This window comes from Haemaphysalis longicornis, unplaced genomic scaffold (genome assembly GCF_048455015.1).
Source record: "Haemaphysalis longicornis isolate Haplotype H1 unplaced genomic scaffold, Haemaphysalis longicornis Haplotype H1 scaffold_444, whole genome shotgun sequence".
Lineage (NCBI taxonomy): Eukaryota > Metazoa > Arthropoda > Arachnida > Ixodida > Ixodidae > Haemaphysalis > Haemaphysalis longicornis.
The window spans coordinates 55,794-70,908 of record NW_027526376.1 but is presented as its reverse complement, the minus strand read 5'-3'; the positions used below and the strand labels follow the sequence as shown (position 1 = coordinate 70,908).

Here is a 15,115-nt window from a genome sequence, read left to right as displayed (position 1 = left end):
TGACTGCGCTTGTGAATGGGGCTTTTCCAGTCGCGAGCGGCACAGAGACAACAACGCACGTCGTGTGTACTCCCTTCTTGGTCCGCCATTTTTTCCGCTGTTCGAACAGAGTAAACTGATTATAGATAGGGTCGTGGGAAGGTTGGTACAGCCGCTGGTGAAGCGCACCAACTGGAGCCAATTCAGATAATGAGATGTTTGCGCCCATTGGCAAATGATGGAAAGTTTCACTACACCCAACTGAGAATCGGCACGAAGAGAGGAGCTCGTCAAGAAAGAGAAATTTCACTTAAAATGCAAGCAAAACATTGAGCCCGTCCCAAACACATCATTCCCCTTTGTTCCCACAACCAGGGGCGGATCCAGGCTTTTTCTGAGAGGGGGGTCAGCTCCTATCAGTGATGATGATGATGATGATGAGCAGGAGGAGGAGCCTTATTAATTCACTGAAATTTCGGGAAAGCAAAAACACAAGGAATACAACAAGTCATCAATTCACCTTTTTCTGCGACCTGAGTAATCATCTTCTTGGAGGTTTAAATTCAAAAATTAAGGGAGGGGTCAGGACATCCGGACCCCCCCTCTGGATCCGCCAATGCCCACAACCCCCTCGGTAGACCAACAAGGATCATCATCATCATCAGCAGCAGCAGCAGCAGCAGCAGCCTATCTACGCCCACTGCAGTGCAAAGGCCTCCCCCATAGATCTCCAATTATCCCGGTCCTGTGCCAACTGCGACCAATTTCTCCGCAAACCTCTTGATCTCATCTGCCCACCTAACTTTCTGCCACCCCCTGCCACACTTGCCTTCTCTGGGGATTCACTCTGCTATACCCTTAATAAACAGTGGTTATTTTGCCTTCGCATTACATGCCCTGCCCATTTCTTCTTAATCTCTCCTAATATGTCCTCAACATGCGTTTGTTCCCCGACCCACTCTACTCCTTTCTTGTCGCTCGACGTTACACCTATTTAGTGAGCCGCCGCCAAGTTTCTACCCCGTAGGCAAATACCTAGATCAGTGGCAAGTAGCTTCAAATATGCACGTGGCATACTCAGCATTCTGTGCGTTAAAACAAACACAATACAAATCAGAAACAGTAAGCCCTAATTAGCAGACAAGAAGACGTGGTAAGCCATAACGAGAAGTTGTTTCTTGTGAACTGAGTGGCAGATTCAGGGATCTAAATGCGACGACTCAAAACGCGCAGGCGACAAGGAGCGTTCAGTCAGACAAAGGACGTTTGCCAGGAACAACAACACGTCACAATACGGCTGACACAACGCCATCAGTGGCTTAATGGCAAAACACGACGTCACAGGAGTTGCGGTGTGCATGGAGGCTGGCCAAACGTTAACCGTTAATAGAGGGTCACGGTTCTTTTCATTGATGGCTTAACCTGGTAATAGAAGATGCTCTTCGTTCAATGCCACCTCTGTCCAAGCCAAGTGCTCTTATATCAACCTCTCTTTTTTACCGTGGCACGATCCAGAAGCCAGCTTTGGGTGAAACAACAGCGCAGAACAATTCACTAAATGCTTTACGGAAAATTCCGCAGAATGTTGAGAGATCATAAGCGCTATTAAGTGAAGAGTTGGCAATTTATATAATGTAAAGAGAAAACAATTTGAAAAACAGGTTACATAAAAGGAAATGAACTCCTACCAGACGATGTTTCAGAGCTAATTTTTAGCCTAGACTGCAAGACTGCACTGGGTTTCTCAAAGATACGTACGGGTTGACCTGCTGCAAAGAAGATACCGCAAGAATAAAGACAAGCTCGAAGAAAATATAAGGACGTGACATCTCACACCTGTCGTTTCATGCTTATAAAAGCCCACATGTTTAAAAACTTTCTTATAACCTACTAGACAGCCCTTGAACACCTGGAAGGAGATGTCTGGCACTTCCCGCTTCAAACTTGCAGAACTTTTTTTTGTTGCTTCTCTGCGGGTGTTTCTTTTTTACATGACGACGCACTGTCATTTCTTCCACCCTTTTTCGTGTGTTTTTTGTTTTAATTAAATTTTGATTTATCACTTTACCATTGAGATGTGATGTGCACCCTATGAATACCCTCTGCCAGAGGGCCTTTAGGGTTAATTTTGAAGTAAATAAATAAATAAACAAACAAATAAATAAATAAAAATATAAATAAATAAATAAATAAATAAATGTGTAAATAAGTTTCAGAACACGATAAACTCAACAGCACAGTAAGAAGGTCACCTTCTGACACACGTATTTTTCCCTTTCTACCAGCAGACAGCAAAGTCGAAGCAAGCCTGTACAGTAAGCAGACAATCCCTGTAAAAGCAAACTCCGGACTACAACCACGGTCCTCCCAAAAAAGCACCTGACATGGTTACCGGAACGCTCAACCAAGCAGACCCAGACTCGACCCGGTTACAGGCAGTCGTGCAAAACGTTTCCACGGGGCCTTGGAAAGATTCCAACTTGGCTTGGGGGGAAGCCCTGCTGTCGGAGCGTCTTACACGAGCACCCAAACAACAAAAGAAGAAAGAGTTCGGCAGGGGGGCCGGCACAATCTGAAAGCGGGCAGCTGTTTTCCCTGCGTGAAGTTCTCGCGTAGACGAAGCAGTCGTAAAGAGGGGATGCGGAGCAGACGGTTTTGAGATAACCACCGTGCTTGTTGGTAAACACAGCTGGCTTTGCAATGATGGCATGAGGCTTGGTAGACAACGTCGTCCATTCAATTCCAGAAAAAAACTTTAAGCCCACACACAGAAAAAAAAAAAAAAGAACAATGGGAGCTAACCTAAAATGCCTCAATAATCATACTGTATCAGGCTTTTCTCAATGTCACGTGCTTAAATAATTTCTGTGCTCGGCTGTTTAAAATAAAAAAATGTGCGAACTGCCATGTTGCCAAGTTATAGGGGTCGGGGCCCTTGTCAAGCTGTTTTCACAGCTTTTTGTTCCACCTCCTCCTTCTAAGAAAATAAAGACGACGATGATGATGATAAAAAAAGTTACGTTCGATTTCTAAAATTTTGTGCACGACAAAGTCAACAACCTTTCGGCTACAGGACTACACCGAAGTAACTGTATTCTACCACCTGAAAGTCTAATCCATGCTTGACAGTTGTGCTGTGTGTTTCACAAATATGCACTTTCAAAACGGTGTCAAATACTTTTTTTTAACCTTGGGCCTCACTTTTATGGCGCAGCTCAACACCTAAGCTACTAGGTGTTCCATACAGTGGACAGCTTCTGAGTAACTGTTTTCTGTTAACTGGGGTCCTTCAAGATGTACCAAAAGCTACCATATGCCGCACATCGGTATCGGCACTAAAGACCCAACCTGGAATTGAGCGGCAAAACGCTCAGAGAGCAAAAAGCTTTGAGTTTTCCGCCCTTTTTCTTTGCGGTAATGCTACCAAATTCGCAACTTCGTTCTCCTTAGCAAAGAGCTGTTGGCCCTGAGCCACAAAAGAATCTTTTCCAGAAGGGCTCAGGTCATTCCAGTGAGTTTTTTTATTGCAGTAAATAATTAGTGTTATGCATTTTGACACTCATTCTAGTTTTTTGGCGAACTATAGCACCGGGTGCAAAACAACATCCAATCGCTACCAAGTATTGTGTGGATGAGATGTACTTTTCACCAAAGACCCCAAAAGCTCTTCTGTTTTCTGCACTGAAACTCCAACACAAATGGCCATTTTAAGGGGACACATAAGCCTTCGGGACCGAGAAAAAATGCCCCAAAGAAAGCAGTTTTTTAGGCAAAACTTTTCTCTTTGCACAGTTTTTAGACACTCCGGAAAGGCAGAACTTGAAAATTACTAGGTACTTAAAAAAGCCATACGACTCGACTTCAATGAAAAAATAATAATTGTTCCATGATGCCCCTCTTCTTCGCAGCAAGCAGTATCGCGCCGACAGGAAATTCTCAAAAGGTACATCCCAGCAATTAGTGCAGCTAGAAAGATCATTTCTTTTGCAGCAAGAAGCTGAATGTTTAGACCTTGCAAAAAGGGAAACAGGTTTTGCATTTCATGTTTCAATAATTTTAAAGTTAGTGTTAGTTGCAACCGGTTAGCGGGAGTACTTCAAACCTAGAAGTTAGAATTGACATTAACTTGCTTGTGATTGACACACACAAAAAATGCTCCCAACATTGCATTCGCTACAATTTGTAGCATCTATTCATGCCTTGCTCGTAATTTCTTGTTCGATAGTATTTTTTCATTGTTCTCAAGAACAAGGAAGAAAGGTTTCCAATTATTTCAGAAACTAATTGCCTTACATCCATCAACACTAACTGTTTATTTGAAATCAGCTTAGAAAAACTGAACAAGCCTATAAAGTTTTATCAAAATTGGTTGGAAAGCAAAAAAAAAGTTGCAAGACCAGTGTTCCCCCTTAACACTCACTGTGCTGTAACGTCAGGAATATTTTATCAAGCTGTATAACACAGAAGGTGAGTTTGCACTAGAGTGGCATCTCGCAGGAAACAGAAACAGAAACCTTCGCCCTATTTTTTTTTCAATACTAAGCAACTTGTTCAACGAACCACTGGTTGTTTCAAACGAAAGTTCACATGTTAGAGGCTTTTTTTTTTTAAAGCATCTATACGGAGGTATTCAGGTGGCGAAGGCATAAAAGAAGGTCTTAGATCGAAAACTGTACTATTACAGTCGTGCTAAAAACTAGGACACATGCAGCCTCTTGTTCCAACCGCAGAAAAAAAAACTGTTTATGCTATACTATCAGGAATGAACTATGTTTACATAAGGAACACCAGTTGTCTTTTCATGCCTAAACTTCAAGTGGTCGTAACTTCTTCTCCAGCATAGATGAAATGATGTTAGTCTTATTGCAATTCCTCGAATTTACAGAGTGTTGATAATATGTTCAGCCGAATCTAAGCAGCAATTTTTAAATGCATATGAGTGTCTGTGTGGACTCAACATAAAAGCCCCTTTTAACCCATAATGTATCACACTTCGCCGAATATGAAAGTGCTCTGGGGCCTCCACGTTCTCATGCAGAACTCGTTACATTACCCCTACAACAACGTCTGCCCCGCATTGCATTCGGGTACATTACTGAAGCCAACATTAAAGGGGACGTTGCACAGCACTCCACAGATGTGGCCTCTTTGGAGTTGCGTAATAAAAGGCTCTGCGGCCACCGTGCCTTTGATATCAGGCTGCTTCTACTGCACCTAAAGATATGTCCTTGAAGCAATGCATCCGCGTCTATAAAGTGATGCTGACTTACTCATTTATTTGACTATTCCAACTAGCGAGTTTCTGCAACTGTTTTTTTTTTAATCTGCCGCAATATCACAATAAAGATGTGGATACATGCTAAAACACGTGCTTTATGCTAAAACAAAATTATTTTTCTATAGCCAAAACGGAAAACGACAAATCCTTTGATTTTCATCCTCACAGCTGCACCCTCAAGACGCTTGGCAAGTGCAACGGCTCGCTCACAATTAAATTAGCGAATTAAAGAATTGTCCCTCGGCAGTCACTTCACAGCAAAATCTCAAAAGAAAACTGCAACTAAGCCTTCCTGAAGACCTGAAGATGAGACTGAATGGTCCTCAGCAATATTGCAACAAAACATCTTCCTTTATATATATATATATATATATATATATATATATATATATATATACATATATATATATATACAGTCGAACACGGATATATCGAACTCCAAGGGGATCGCGAAATAGTTCGATATATGAAAAATTCGATATAAAAAATATGGCTTCTGAGACCTCATCTAAGGTGGACGGTCACTTACCGATCGTCGCATTTAAGAGTGACAACTAATTCCGCACTCACGACGCCACAGGACGCTTCATTTCCGTGAAAAAAAAAATCACTGATCTTGGCCTGCTTCTTCATCCTGGTAATGAAATTAAAGACGCTGGTCTCGATCCTCTCGAGGCTGCACAACTAGAAAATTCCAGCAGTACGCTGCGCCTTCGCACACCATGCACAACACGCATCTCCGAGAGAAACAGTGATCTCCGAAAGGTGCGGGACAACTAGCCAAACAGCAGGAACAGCAGCAAAATGCCAAAGAAGGAGGAGGCCGCCATCGCCTTCGCTCCCTCTTCCCTTTCCCGAGACGACATCGGGGGAAGACCGAGCCAGAGAGAGAGAAAAAAACTATTTTTCGGCAATCCTGGGAACGTACGCAGCCGAAAAAAAAGGATGTGCGCAGTCGGGGCATCCCTACCTCGCACTGTCACATTTTCCGAGCGCTCGGGCTTGTGTGCCTAGAGAGATTTAGCATACCGGGATCCGTTCGCTAACGCTACGGCGGCCGGTAGCGCAAGCGCACATTCGTTCCGGTAGGGGGGATTAGTTCCACGAGCCAGTCTTCGCCATGCCCGCACATATCTACAGATCCTCCTCACCCTCAATCGGGGGTGCAGCGACCGCCGAAGAGCACCTTCCAGCTCGCGGGGCGTTCGATATACCCGATGTCGGGAAAAATACGGTTCGATATAAACGTACGAATTCCTATACTTTTCCACATAATTTTCAAGGGGATAATATATGAGTTCGATATAGACAATAATTCGATATACCCGTGTTCGATATATCCGTGTTCGACTGTATATATATATATATATATATATATATATATATATATATATATATATATATATATATATATATATATATATATATATAGACTGAAAAGATAAAAACTCACACAGAGCGCGAAAAAAATAAGGTTAGTAGAGACAGAGACAAACGAGAAAGACTTAGAAAATAAAAATAAGTTTACTGACGTTTCAGGGAGAGGACTCCCTTTCTTCAGAGTCCTCTCCCTGAAACGTCAGCAGTAAACTTATTTTTATTTTCTAAGTCTTTCTCATTTGTCTCTGTCTCTACTAACCTTATATATATATATATATATATATATATATATATATATATATATATATATATATATATATATATATATATATATATATATATATGCACACACACATACACATCAAAGATGCAGCCCTTATTGCCAGTGCTATTCGGCTACTTGAAGGTGCTTTATAGTGCCAAATGAGGCGACTGTAATTTTTGTACCATACACGAATAAAGAAATCAAAGTCGAGAAAAAATCCGCCGTGATCGGAAGCGGGATTTTTTTCTCGGGTAGCACTGGCAATAAAGACTGCGTCTTTGATAAATGCTCTTACGGAATCCCTCGTCCCATATATTTGTGTTCTGCACTATATATATCGCGCCTTTAATCACTGGTAACTCTGTAGCGCTGGTCCATATTGCGTCACTTCAGCACAAAATTTGTTCCTCAATATTTCTTGCAACTGTGGCTTAAAAAGTGTCTTTCACGGCTGGAATGGAGATGAAAAAAGTTAGCAGAGGCTAGTTTTTTCAAACTGAACAAGATAGTATTTCGTCAACCTGTCACAACGTATGGGGGGCAAAAGCCACGTACTGCATTCCAATTTTCCTGCTTAACCCATACTGACACCATTCAAACCAGCGACATTCCTCACAGACAGGACGAGACATGTACATCCTGACAGACACTGTGACAGTGTACTCAAAACCAACATCCAAAGGTAATGGGACATATATTCTTTTTACTGTAGGGTTTAACGCACTGACGCAATGCAGGCGATGAGGCATGGCGTAGTGGGGGATTCCGGATTAATTTTGACCACCTGGGGATCTTTAACGTGCGCTGAAATCTTGTACACACGGCATTATTGCTTTTCACCTCCATCAGAAAAGTGGCCACGGCGGCCGGGATTGAACCCGCATCCTCTAATGCTACGTATAGCTAAATTATGACGGATCGAACAAGAGAAAGAAAAATTGGCCGCATATCTGCTGCTTTTGTTGCAAATGTTGCCAAAAGACGAAAGTTGACTGGCGGCCCTGCCAAGTAAATGCCTCCTTTCTCTTTCCCGCTCACCTCTCATGCTGTTCCTCTATCGGTCTCGTTCCTCCAAAGAGAACACGCTAGAAATTTGCTCAAATCAGTTTAAATTTACCCCGCTCCACTGCTCGAAATCGGGTGACTCGATGCCAGCGCTGCCGTACGGCGGAGACGCGCGTGAATCGAGGCGCCCCACTACAACGTTAGAAGAACCACATTGCCCTACTTCACGAGTGTTCCAAGCAGAACAGGGAACCGATCTAGTGCAACCTTTCGTTGCTGTTGCCGTCTGATTTTTTTTCAAATGCCGCCAGGTAGTGCAGGCGACGCTTTTCTGCAGTTGATGTAGTATTTTATTACCTATCTCAAAAACCAAGCATCCGTGAATTTTTAATAAAGGAACACTGCAAATATAACTCCTGTATTCATTTTCTGCCTTATATTTGCATAATGTCTTGTTCATGTTCAACAACGTTGACAAGTATGAACGTTAACGCCGGACTTCTATTGCGCAGATTCAGTTTCACTTTGGCCTAGTGGCTCGATCAAGTCCCAGACAGACAGACAGACCAAAATTCCTGCGTTCAAGTAGCCCAAGAAAGACTATCGTCTTTATAAAGCTCGGTCATACTTAACAGGAGAAGGAGGGGAGAGGCTGGAAGTGACTCTTGGATCATTAAAAACTGTGATGTAACTTTGACTGCCCTTTCAGACAAGAGCTCAGCAGTCATTGCTTGATGGGCCTCCAAGATCTCCCACAACTAACCACTTACTTTTCCTACCTCGACCAACCGCAAAGAAAAATGCCTTACACACTCTGTTCGTTTTCTTTGTGGTCTTATTGCAGGAAACACGAATTGACGGCGCCTTTTTTTCTACCCAGCGCTACGCTTCTCTGCTGATGCACTTATATAAAGCGCGACAGAAATAACATTTCTTAGTAACATTTTCCAAGCTGTGCGTTGCTTTAGCGATAAACTTTCTTAAAATACAACGGTCGCTTCACAACAAAACAAAACCAAACGCTCCTAAAAAACGCTTGAAGAATATGAAACATGCGTCTCGCGCAGAAGTGCACTGACGCGCCTAAAGGGCGGAAAAGACCGGTTCAGTAGGTCGCCCGCAAAGCAATATCAATTCTAGCGAGGCTAACGCGGAGCTTACACATCGAGTGACGACTGGTCGCTTTAATGACAAGCAAAATGCGAAACGACCTCATATTCAGCGTTGACTCATTCCAGTTTTCGATCGCACTCGTAAGCAAAATAGTAGAAGAAAATGATCTCGTCGTGCCGGGGGATCGTTCGTCGTTTTCAACGGCCCAGATCTCCCTTCCTTTTTATCTAGGGAGCACAATCACGAACGAACTTTGCTTTAGAAGCATGTGCGTTGTCCCTTTCGAGACACGACGTCGTTTATTTGGCTACGATTGCAGCGTAGACTGAAAGAGAGCGAGCGGCTTGACACGTGCAGCCAGCTACGCAAATGCAGCAGCGGCTGCAGCGAAACGCCGGCGATCGCATCGCTTACTGAATTCAAGGTCATCACATGAAGGCACCGGTGAAAACCACGGCAACGTGATCTCAATACTGCGCCAGAGACAGCTGCTTTCGCGGGAGATGAATCGTTCGGTCTGTACGAGTTTCGTGCTCGATAGACTCACGTTCGGGCAATTGGGCGGGAAATACACCCCAATGCGCGCTACATTTATACTTTGGCGGCCTTTTAGAGGTTGCTGTAGGAGTGTTCACAGCCCCGACAGTTCGGAATGAATGCAACAGAAGTGGACGAGTAGAATCTTCGAAAGCCTTCGATGAGTGGTGAACTCGTTACTGCTTCAGGTGGTTCGCGCGGCAGGGTGAACTCGAACCGGCGGCCGGCATCGGAAGTGATCGCGGCGCCAACAGGTTGCATGGCGCGCTTTGCAATCGCGAAAAGGGCTAAGCAGTCAACCACGTGTCTGAAATAAGGGACAGGGAAGCTGTCGTCCAGGTAAAATGAGCGGCCAGCGCGCGGGCTCACCTGACACCGGCACACGATCTGTGCGTCGCTGGCTAGGAGATCGACGATCTTGCCCTTGCCTTCATCACCCCACTGGGCGCCGAGGACTACGTTGGCGCGCGTCTTGGGTTCCGGCGGGGCGCGGTGGAAACTGTCCGGAAGGCAGCCGTTCACGCCGTTCGAGCAGCTGAAGTTGATATAGCTCGACATGCTCGCACACCAACTGCTACGGCAACGGGGCCTAGCAGCCGACCACTAGCCGCAAGGGGAAGATTGCAAATGGATGCCTCCCGCCACTCGTAGCCGCATTTTCGTATCTCCCGCAGTCACGTGACATTTTTTTTGTGCAAAGCAAGTTGTTCTTAACAGTAAAGTTTTCAAATAAATTTGCTACATAAAGTACTTTATACTCAATTTGGCGATGGTATAAGATAATTTTTACGTGGTCTTGAAGCTCTACTGACCACCGTAGTTAGCCATGACGTCAGGTCTCGAAAGGCGCGAGTTTCAAATGCTACCTGATGCTACTTCAGACGTTGAAAGACGTCACGTGAACCAGAGCGAGAGTGAGATGAAACGTTTATTGAGCTAATTGATTATACAATGTGCATTCGCCTGCTTACTGTGTAGTGAACAATAAGTGTGTTCTTGAGGGGTGTACGAAGCTGCCTGTTTCTGCTTGAACGAAAAATTGCCCGTTTGTATGTACGTACGTACGCACGGAAAGCTTCATGAACAGTTCGTAATTTACGTCGTGAGCGTTAGGCATCGTTCCTACTTCTCATTTAAACCAGTGGCCGATGAATACTGAACGACACGCCATTGTCACTATTCAGGTGTGGTAGAAAATGATTCCTTTCTTTTTGAACGAACATGGTTGTGTGTGTCATTCCTAAGAACGGCAGAAGGTGGTTAGAAGCCGTGCTCCTTTACATGAACCGTACTAAACGGCTCAGTTCTTTACCTTGTTACCTAAAACTCGCTCAGTTTTAAATTTCGATCCATTGAGAAGGTCTTCGAAATCCCAAACAGAGCGCTGGTGTGCTTCGTGTCGTTTTACTCACTTAATTAGCTCAAAACATGTTCGGAGCAGACTTCGGATTACCCTAAACACCAGTTTCAAAAGTTCAGAGATGCATTTAGATGCGGCTGATCCAAGAGTGATGGGGAAGAGGGAATATAGATCACCCCTGTCAAGCACCTTAATGCGAAGGCAGTGCCGTGGGCAGGATTTAATTTCCAGGTGGGGGGGAAGGGGGGGGGGGGCAGGTCCACTCAAAAATCGAAAGGGAAAGCATGAAAGTATGAGTAATGATGAATAAACTTTATTGATCGGAGTCGAGGGGCTGACATTAGAGCACCGCCCGGTGAACCGCGCTGGCCATCCGTGCCCTCTCCGTAGTCGTCGCTCGTCTGAGAGGTCGGAGCTGGTCGGCCGCTCCACCCATAGGTAGGGTTGGGGATAGGGGTGACGGTTGGGGACTGCTAAAAGAGGAAAAGGTAAAAAAGAAAACTTTTTTGTCTTGCGTACTGAAATCGCAGCAACCCTCCTCCCTCTCCTTTCAATGAACCAAGGCATCTGCCCTCTCTCCTTTGCCTAAAACAGGTCGGTCTCGTCTACATGAAATGAGGAACCACCCCACCTTAGTTCAATAAAAAAGTTTTCTCTCTCTCTCTCTCTCTCTCTCTCTCTCTCTCTCTCTCTCTCTCTCTCTCTGCCTCTGAGGCATATTGGAACGCACAATGAAAAGTTCATGTGAAGCTGCGAAATTTTCATAAGGGGCGTCATAACTAGACGCGGTTGTTCTTGCTTAAATGCTTTACTTGGGTCCAGCGAGCAAGCTACGACGACTAGTCGAGCGCCTGGAGTTCTTTTCACTTAAAAAGCGAGAAAGCGCTGTTGGCGGCCTGGGCCCTGTTAAATTCATAGCCTGGGCAAGGCATGCTTCCTCGCAGCAAGGGGGTGCATAGGTTCACGCGCAAACCTTTTTTCAATTTTTTTTCCCCTGAAAGTCGGGATGGAGTTATTAGAATCGCGAAAATACGGTATGTTGGCATTTAAAGTTAATTTTCGTGTTAAACTTGTATTTAAAACTGCGGATTCAAGCGCTATTTCGAGTAAGAGGCTCCTGCTGCCGTTCTTGCCGGGCTATAACAAAATTATTACTCAGGGACTGGCACCCTTCCTACTGCACGAAGATTGCAAAAAAAGGCGATGTCTGTACGTGCACACATAATAATGATCCTTATCTTCATCGTGGTTACTGCCCGCTGCATAACGTAAATTTTAATTTTCACATTTCGCAGCGCCTCCGACACAAATATATAGGAAGGGAAGGTATACAAGACTACACTGCAAGAGGAATGCTCACAGATCTTCCCCGCTTAAATCAGCACCGCGGTGCAATCTTCCATAAACCAGCTGGCAGTGTGGCATATACAGTATTTTCACGCGTATATCCCGTCCCTGCATATAATCTAGGTCTACATTCTAAGTCAACTTTTAAACGAGACATATAAGGCGTTCTGAATGAATTCAATCAAACTTAAACATATATCGCGTTCTTATTACGGTAGTATAACTTGATATATACATATATTACGGTATAGGTGGTATTCGTTTTAAAGTTTAACTGTCAATTTCTTCGCTTGGCAACACTGGAAACAGCCATGGACATGGCGCGGTTTGTGCCACTGCGTCCGCACAAAGAAAACACCGGCGTGCGTCGTCTGCTCCGTGTCAACCCGATTCTAAACGGAGGAGGAGGGAAACTTTATTTTTGATCAGAATAAAAGAGAGTTAGAGCCTGTGGCCCTCCGCACAGGTGCAGTCCCTATTCCGGGACCCCATTGGTCAAGGCCGCCACCCTCGCCCGTCGAACTAGAGGCCTTTGAGACTCCAGCCCCGAGCAATTGAGCAGGGCTGCCTCCCATGCCTCTCTGGTAGGGGAAGGGTTGGGGGATAACGCAGGGTTGCGCTGGCATGCCCACACCATGTGGAAGGTGTCGGACACCTCCCCACAGTGCAGACACCGCCCATCTGTTTTAGGGTCGAAATGCTTTGCTACTGCAGGGCACATGTGTTCGTCTGCAGGCACCGCAGTATTCGCTCATCGGCCTTGCTCAGACCCTTTGCAGGGGCTGGGTAAAGCCGGCGGTTATCGCAGTAATGTTTTACGATTTCTCTAAACCGCAGAAGTGGTTTGCTAATCTCCGAGCCGGGAGAGCATGGGTGAGGCGCCCGGTGTGTAAGCGCTCGGGCAGCCGCGTGCGCGGCCTCGTTACCTCTCAGACCCTGATGCCCCGGAGACCACACAATTTCTTTAGGAGCGGGGTCTACGAACCACACCACTCGTTTTAAAATTCTGTAGGCCAAGCGTGGTACCGTGCCCGCTAAATAGCTTTCACAGGCTCGGCGAGAGTCCGTGATTATTGTCCTTGACTTCGGGTCCGAGGCGGCGAGTGCTATGGCAATCGCCTCGGCTTGCGTGGAGTTAGGAGCCCGGTAGGACAGCCCATCGACTTGCTGGTCCCTGTGAATTACAGCGGCAGTGAAGAACCCTAGAGGCGACGGTCCTGCCACATCAACGTAGAACACACTTCGCCCATTTCCGTATTTCCTGTCCAGGGTCTTAGCGCGTGCTTCCCTCCTGCCTTCGTGAGTGTGCTTTTCCATGTTACGCGGAAGTGGATGCACCCAGAGCCTGTGCCGCCGCAACTCTGGGAGTTTGCACGTCTCCTCTGGGATGCACTCATGTTTGATTTGTAGGCGATTAAGCAAGTGACACCCGGACGCCGTTTGTGCGAGTCTAGTGTACTGATTTGTAAGATGAGCCTTTTTCAGCTCTTGATACGAATCGAGCACTCCCAGCGCCGATAACCTGGTGTTGGAGGTAGCCACCGGGAGGTCAAGGGCTCGTTTTGTGGCCTTCCTAATGATGACGTCAATGCTGTTCTCGTGTTGTTTGTTCGTACGGAGGTAGGGTACGGAGAAGAGGATCCTACTGGTTACAAAGGCATGGGCGAGCCGGAGTGCGTCCCTGCCCCGTAACCCTCCGCGCTTGTTGGATACGCCATAGAGTTTCTCACTAGCTTACGGATACGCGTTGTATCATCCGTCCGACCTGTTCACCTGTTCGCTTCAGTTTGGCAATGGTGGTCTCTGTGTTGTGAATAAGCAGTGGTGTCAACAGAGATGTTATTAATCGCACTCACATTGGACTCAGGGAACACTTTGCGTTCGGTGAGTTAGAGTTTGTTAACGTGCAACACAGTCATGCATTTAGCGCGGACCAGTACCGCCATCCCACGGAGCCCGACGTAACGAGTGACGGCGCACTCACATGGTTGCCTGCATGCGCACCTCGCCTGGTAATACAAGCAATACTGTGTACTATTTCTTACTCTCCGGTTGACGTCTTTATCAGACGCCCCTCCCAAATATATCTTACACTTACTCTTGTGTCAGCCTATTCTAACACGATTCTCACAGTCTTTCTCTCCAGGTATACTCTGCGTTATCATTCAGCGTTCACACGCATGATATCAAGTAATTTATTTGTAAATTAAGAACCCACATTGGTAAGACTGTCTCAGTTCGTATTGTTATAATGCTTCGGCGTGGTGTTGGGTGACTTTCGCGCGCACAGACTGGGCATTCGGCTGCTCTGACCTGTTAGCGCAGCGTAATAACGCTGCGAATGCGAATCCGCATGCATGCAGTCAGTGGCCGCAGAATCCCAGAGCGGTTTCGAGGTCCTCCCGGAAGAACTTGCGGTCTACCTCTTGCAGAAAGAACAAGTCGCTCCTGATCCGCTCACGTTGCTTCCGGGACGGTTGGCTTGGCCGCTAGACGTACTTAGGCACTAGGGGGGGGGGGGGGGGGGGCGATGTACCGATACAGGCTGGCCGTGGCCGTGTGGTAGGAGCACAGGGTGTTGTTCGCAGCGGGTAATCTACAGGGCGCCGTTGCAGCGCTGGCCGGTGTGAGCCGTTATGTAAATTTTCGGGCGCAAAGATCTTCGTGGCGACCGGTGGGGCCGCTGCCTTCTCCGCATTCCCTGGTGGCAGCTTCGATCCCTTCCGACTTGACCTCTTCCTCACCTTGTGGCCAGAGTCGCCCAGGTGTTGTGACTTCCGTCGAAGTGCCTTGAGGAACAACACGACCGCAAGCTTCTCTGGTTCTGGACAGGTAGGCTGCCGAGGTCCCA

General features: G+C 46.1%; 1 protein-coding gene across 1 annotated transcript in view; it reads right to left on the bottom strand.

The window, feature by feature from the left end:
- Adss (adenylosuccinate synthetase) overlaps window positions 1-10,189 on the bottom strand; it is a 45,654-nt gene extending 35,465 nt beyond the window's left edge. The window contains exon 1 of the mRNA XM_077669626.1: window positions 9,927-10,189. Within this exon, the coding sequence (XP_077525752.1) occupies window positions 9,927-10,115 (189 nt within the window). The 5' untranslated portion in view covers window positions 10,116-10,189. The remainder of the gene's footprint in view (window positions 1-9,926) is intronic.
- Between the last annotated feature and the right edge of the window lie 4,926 nt (window positions 10,190-15,115).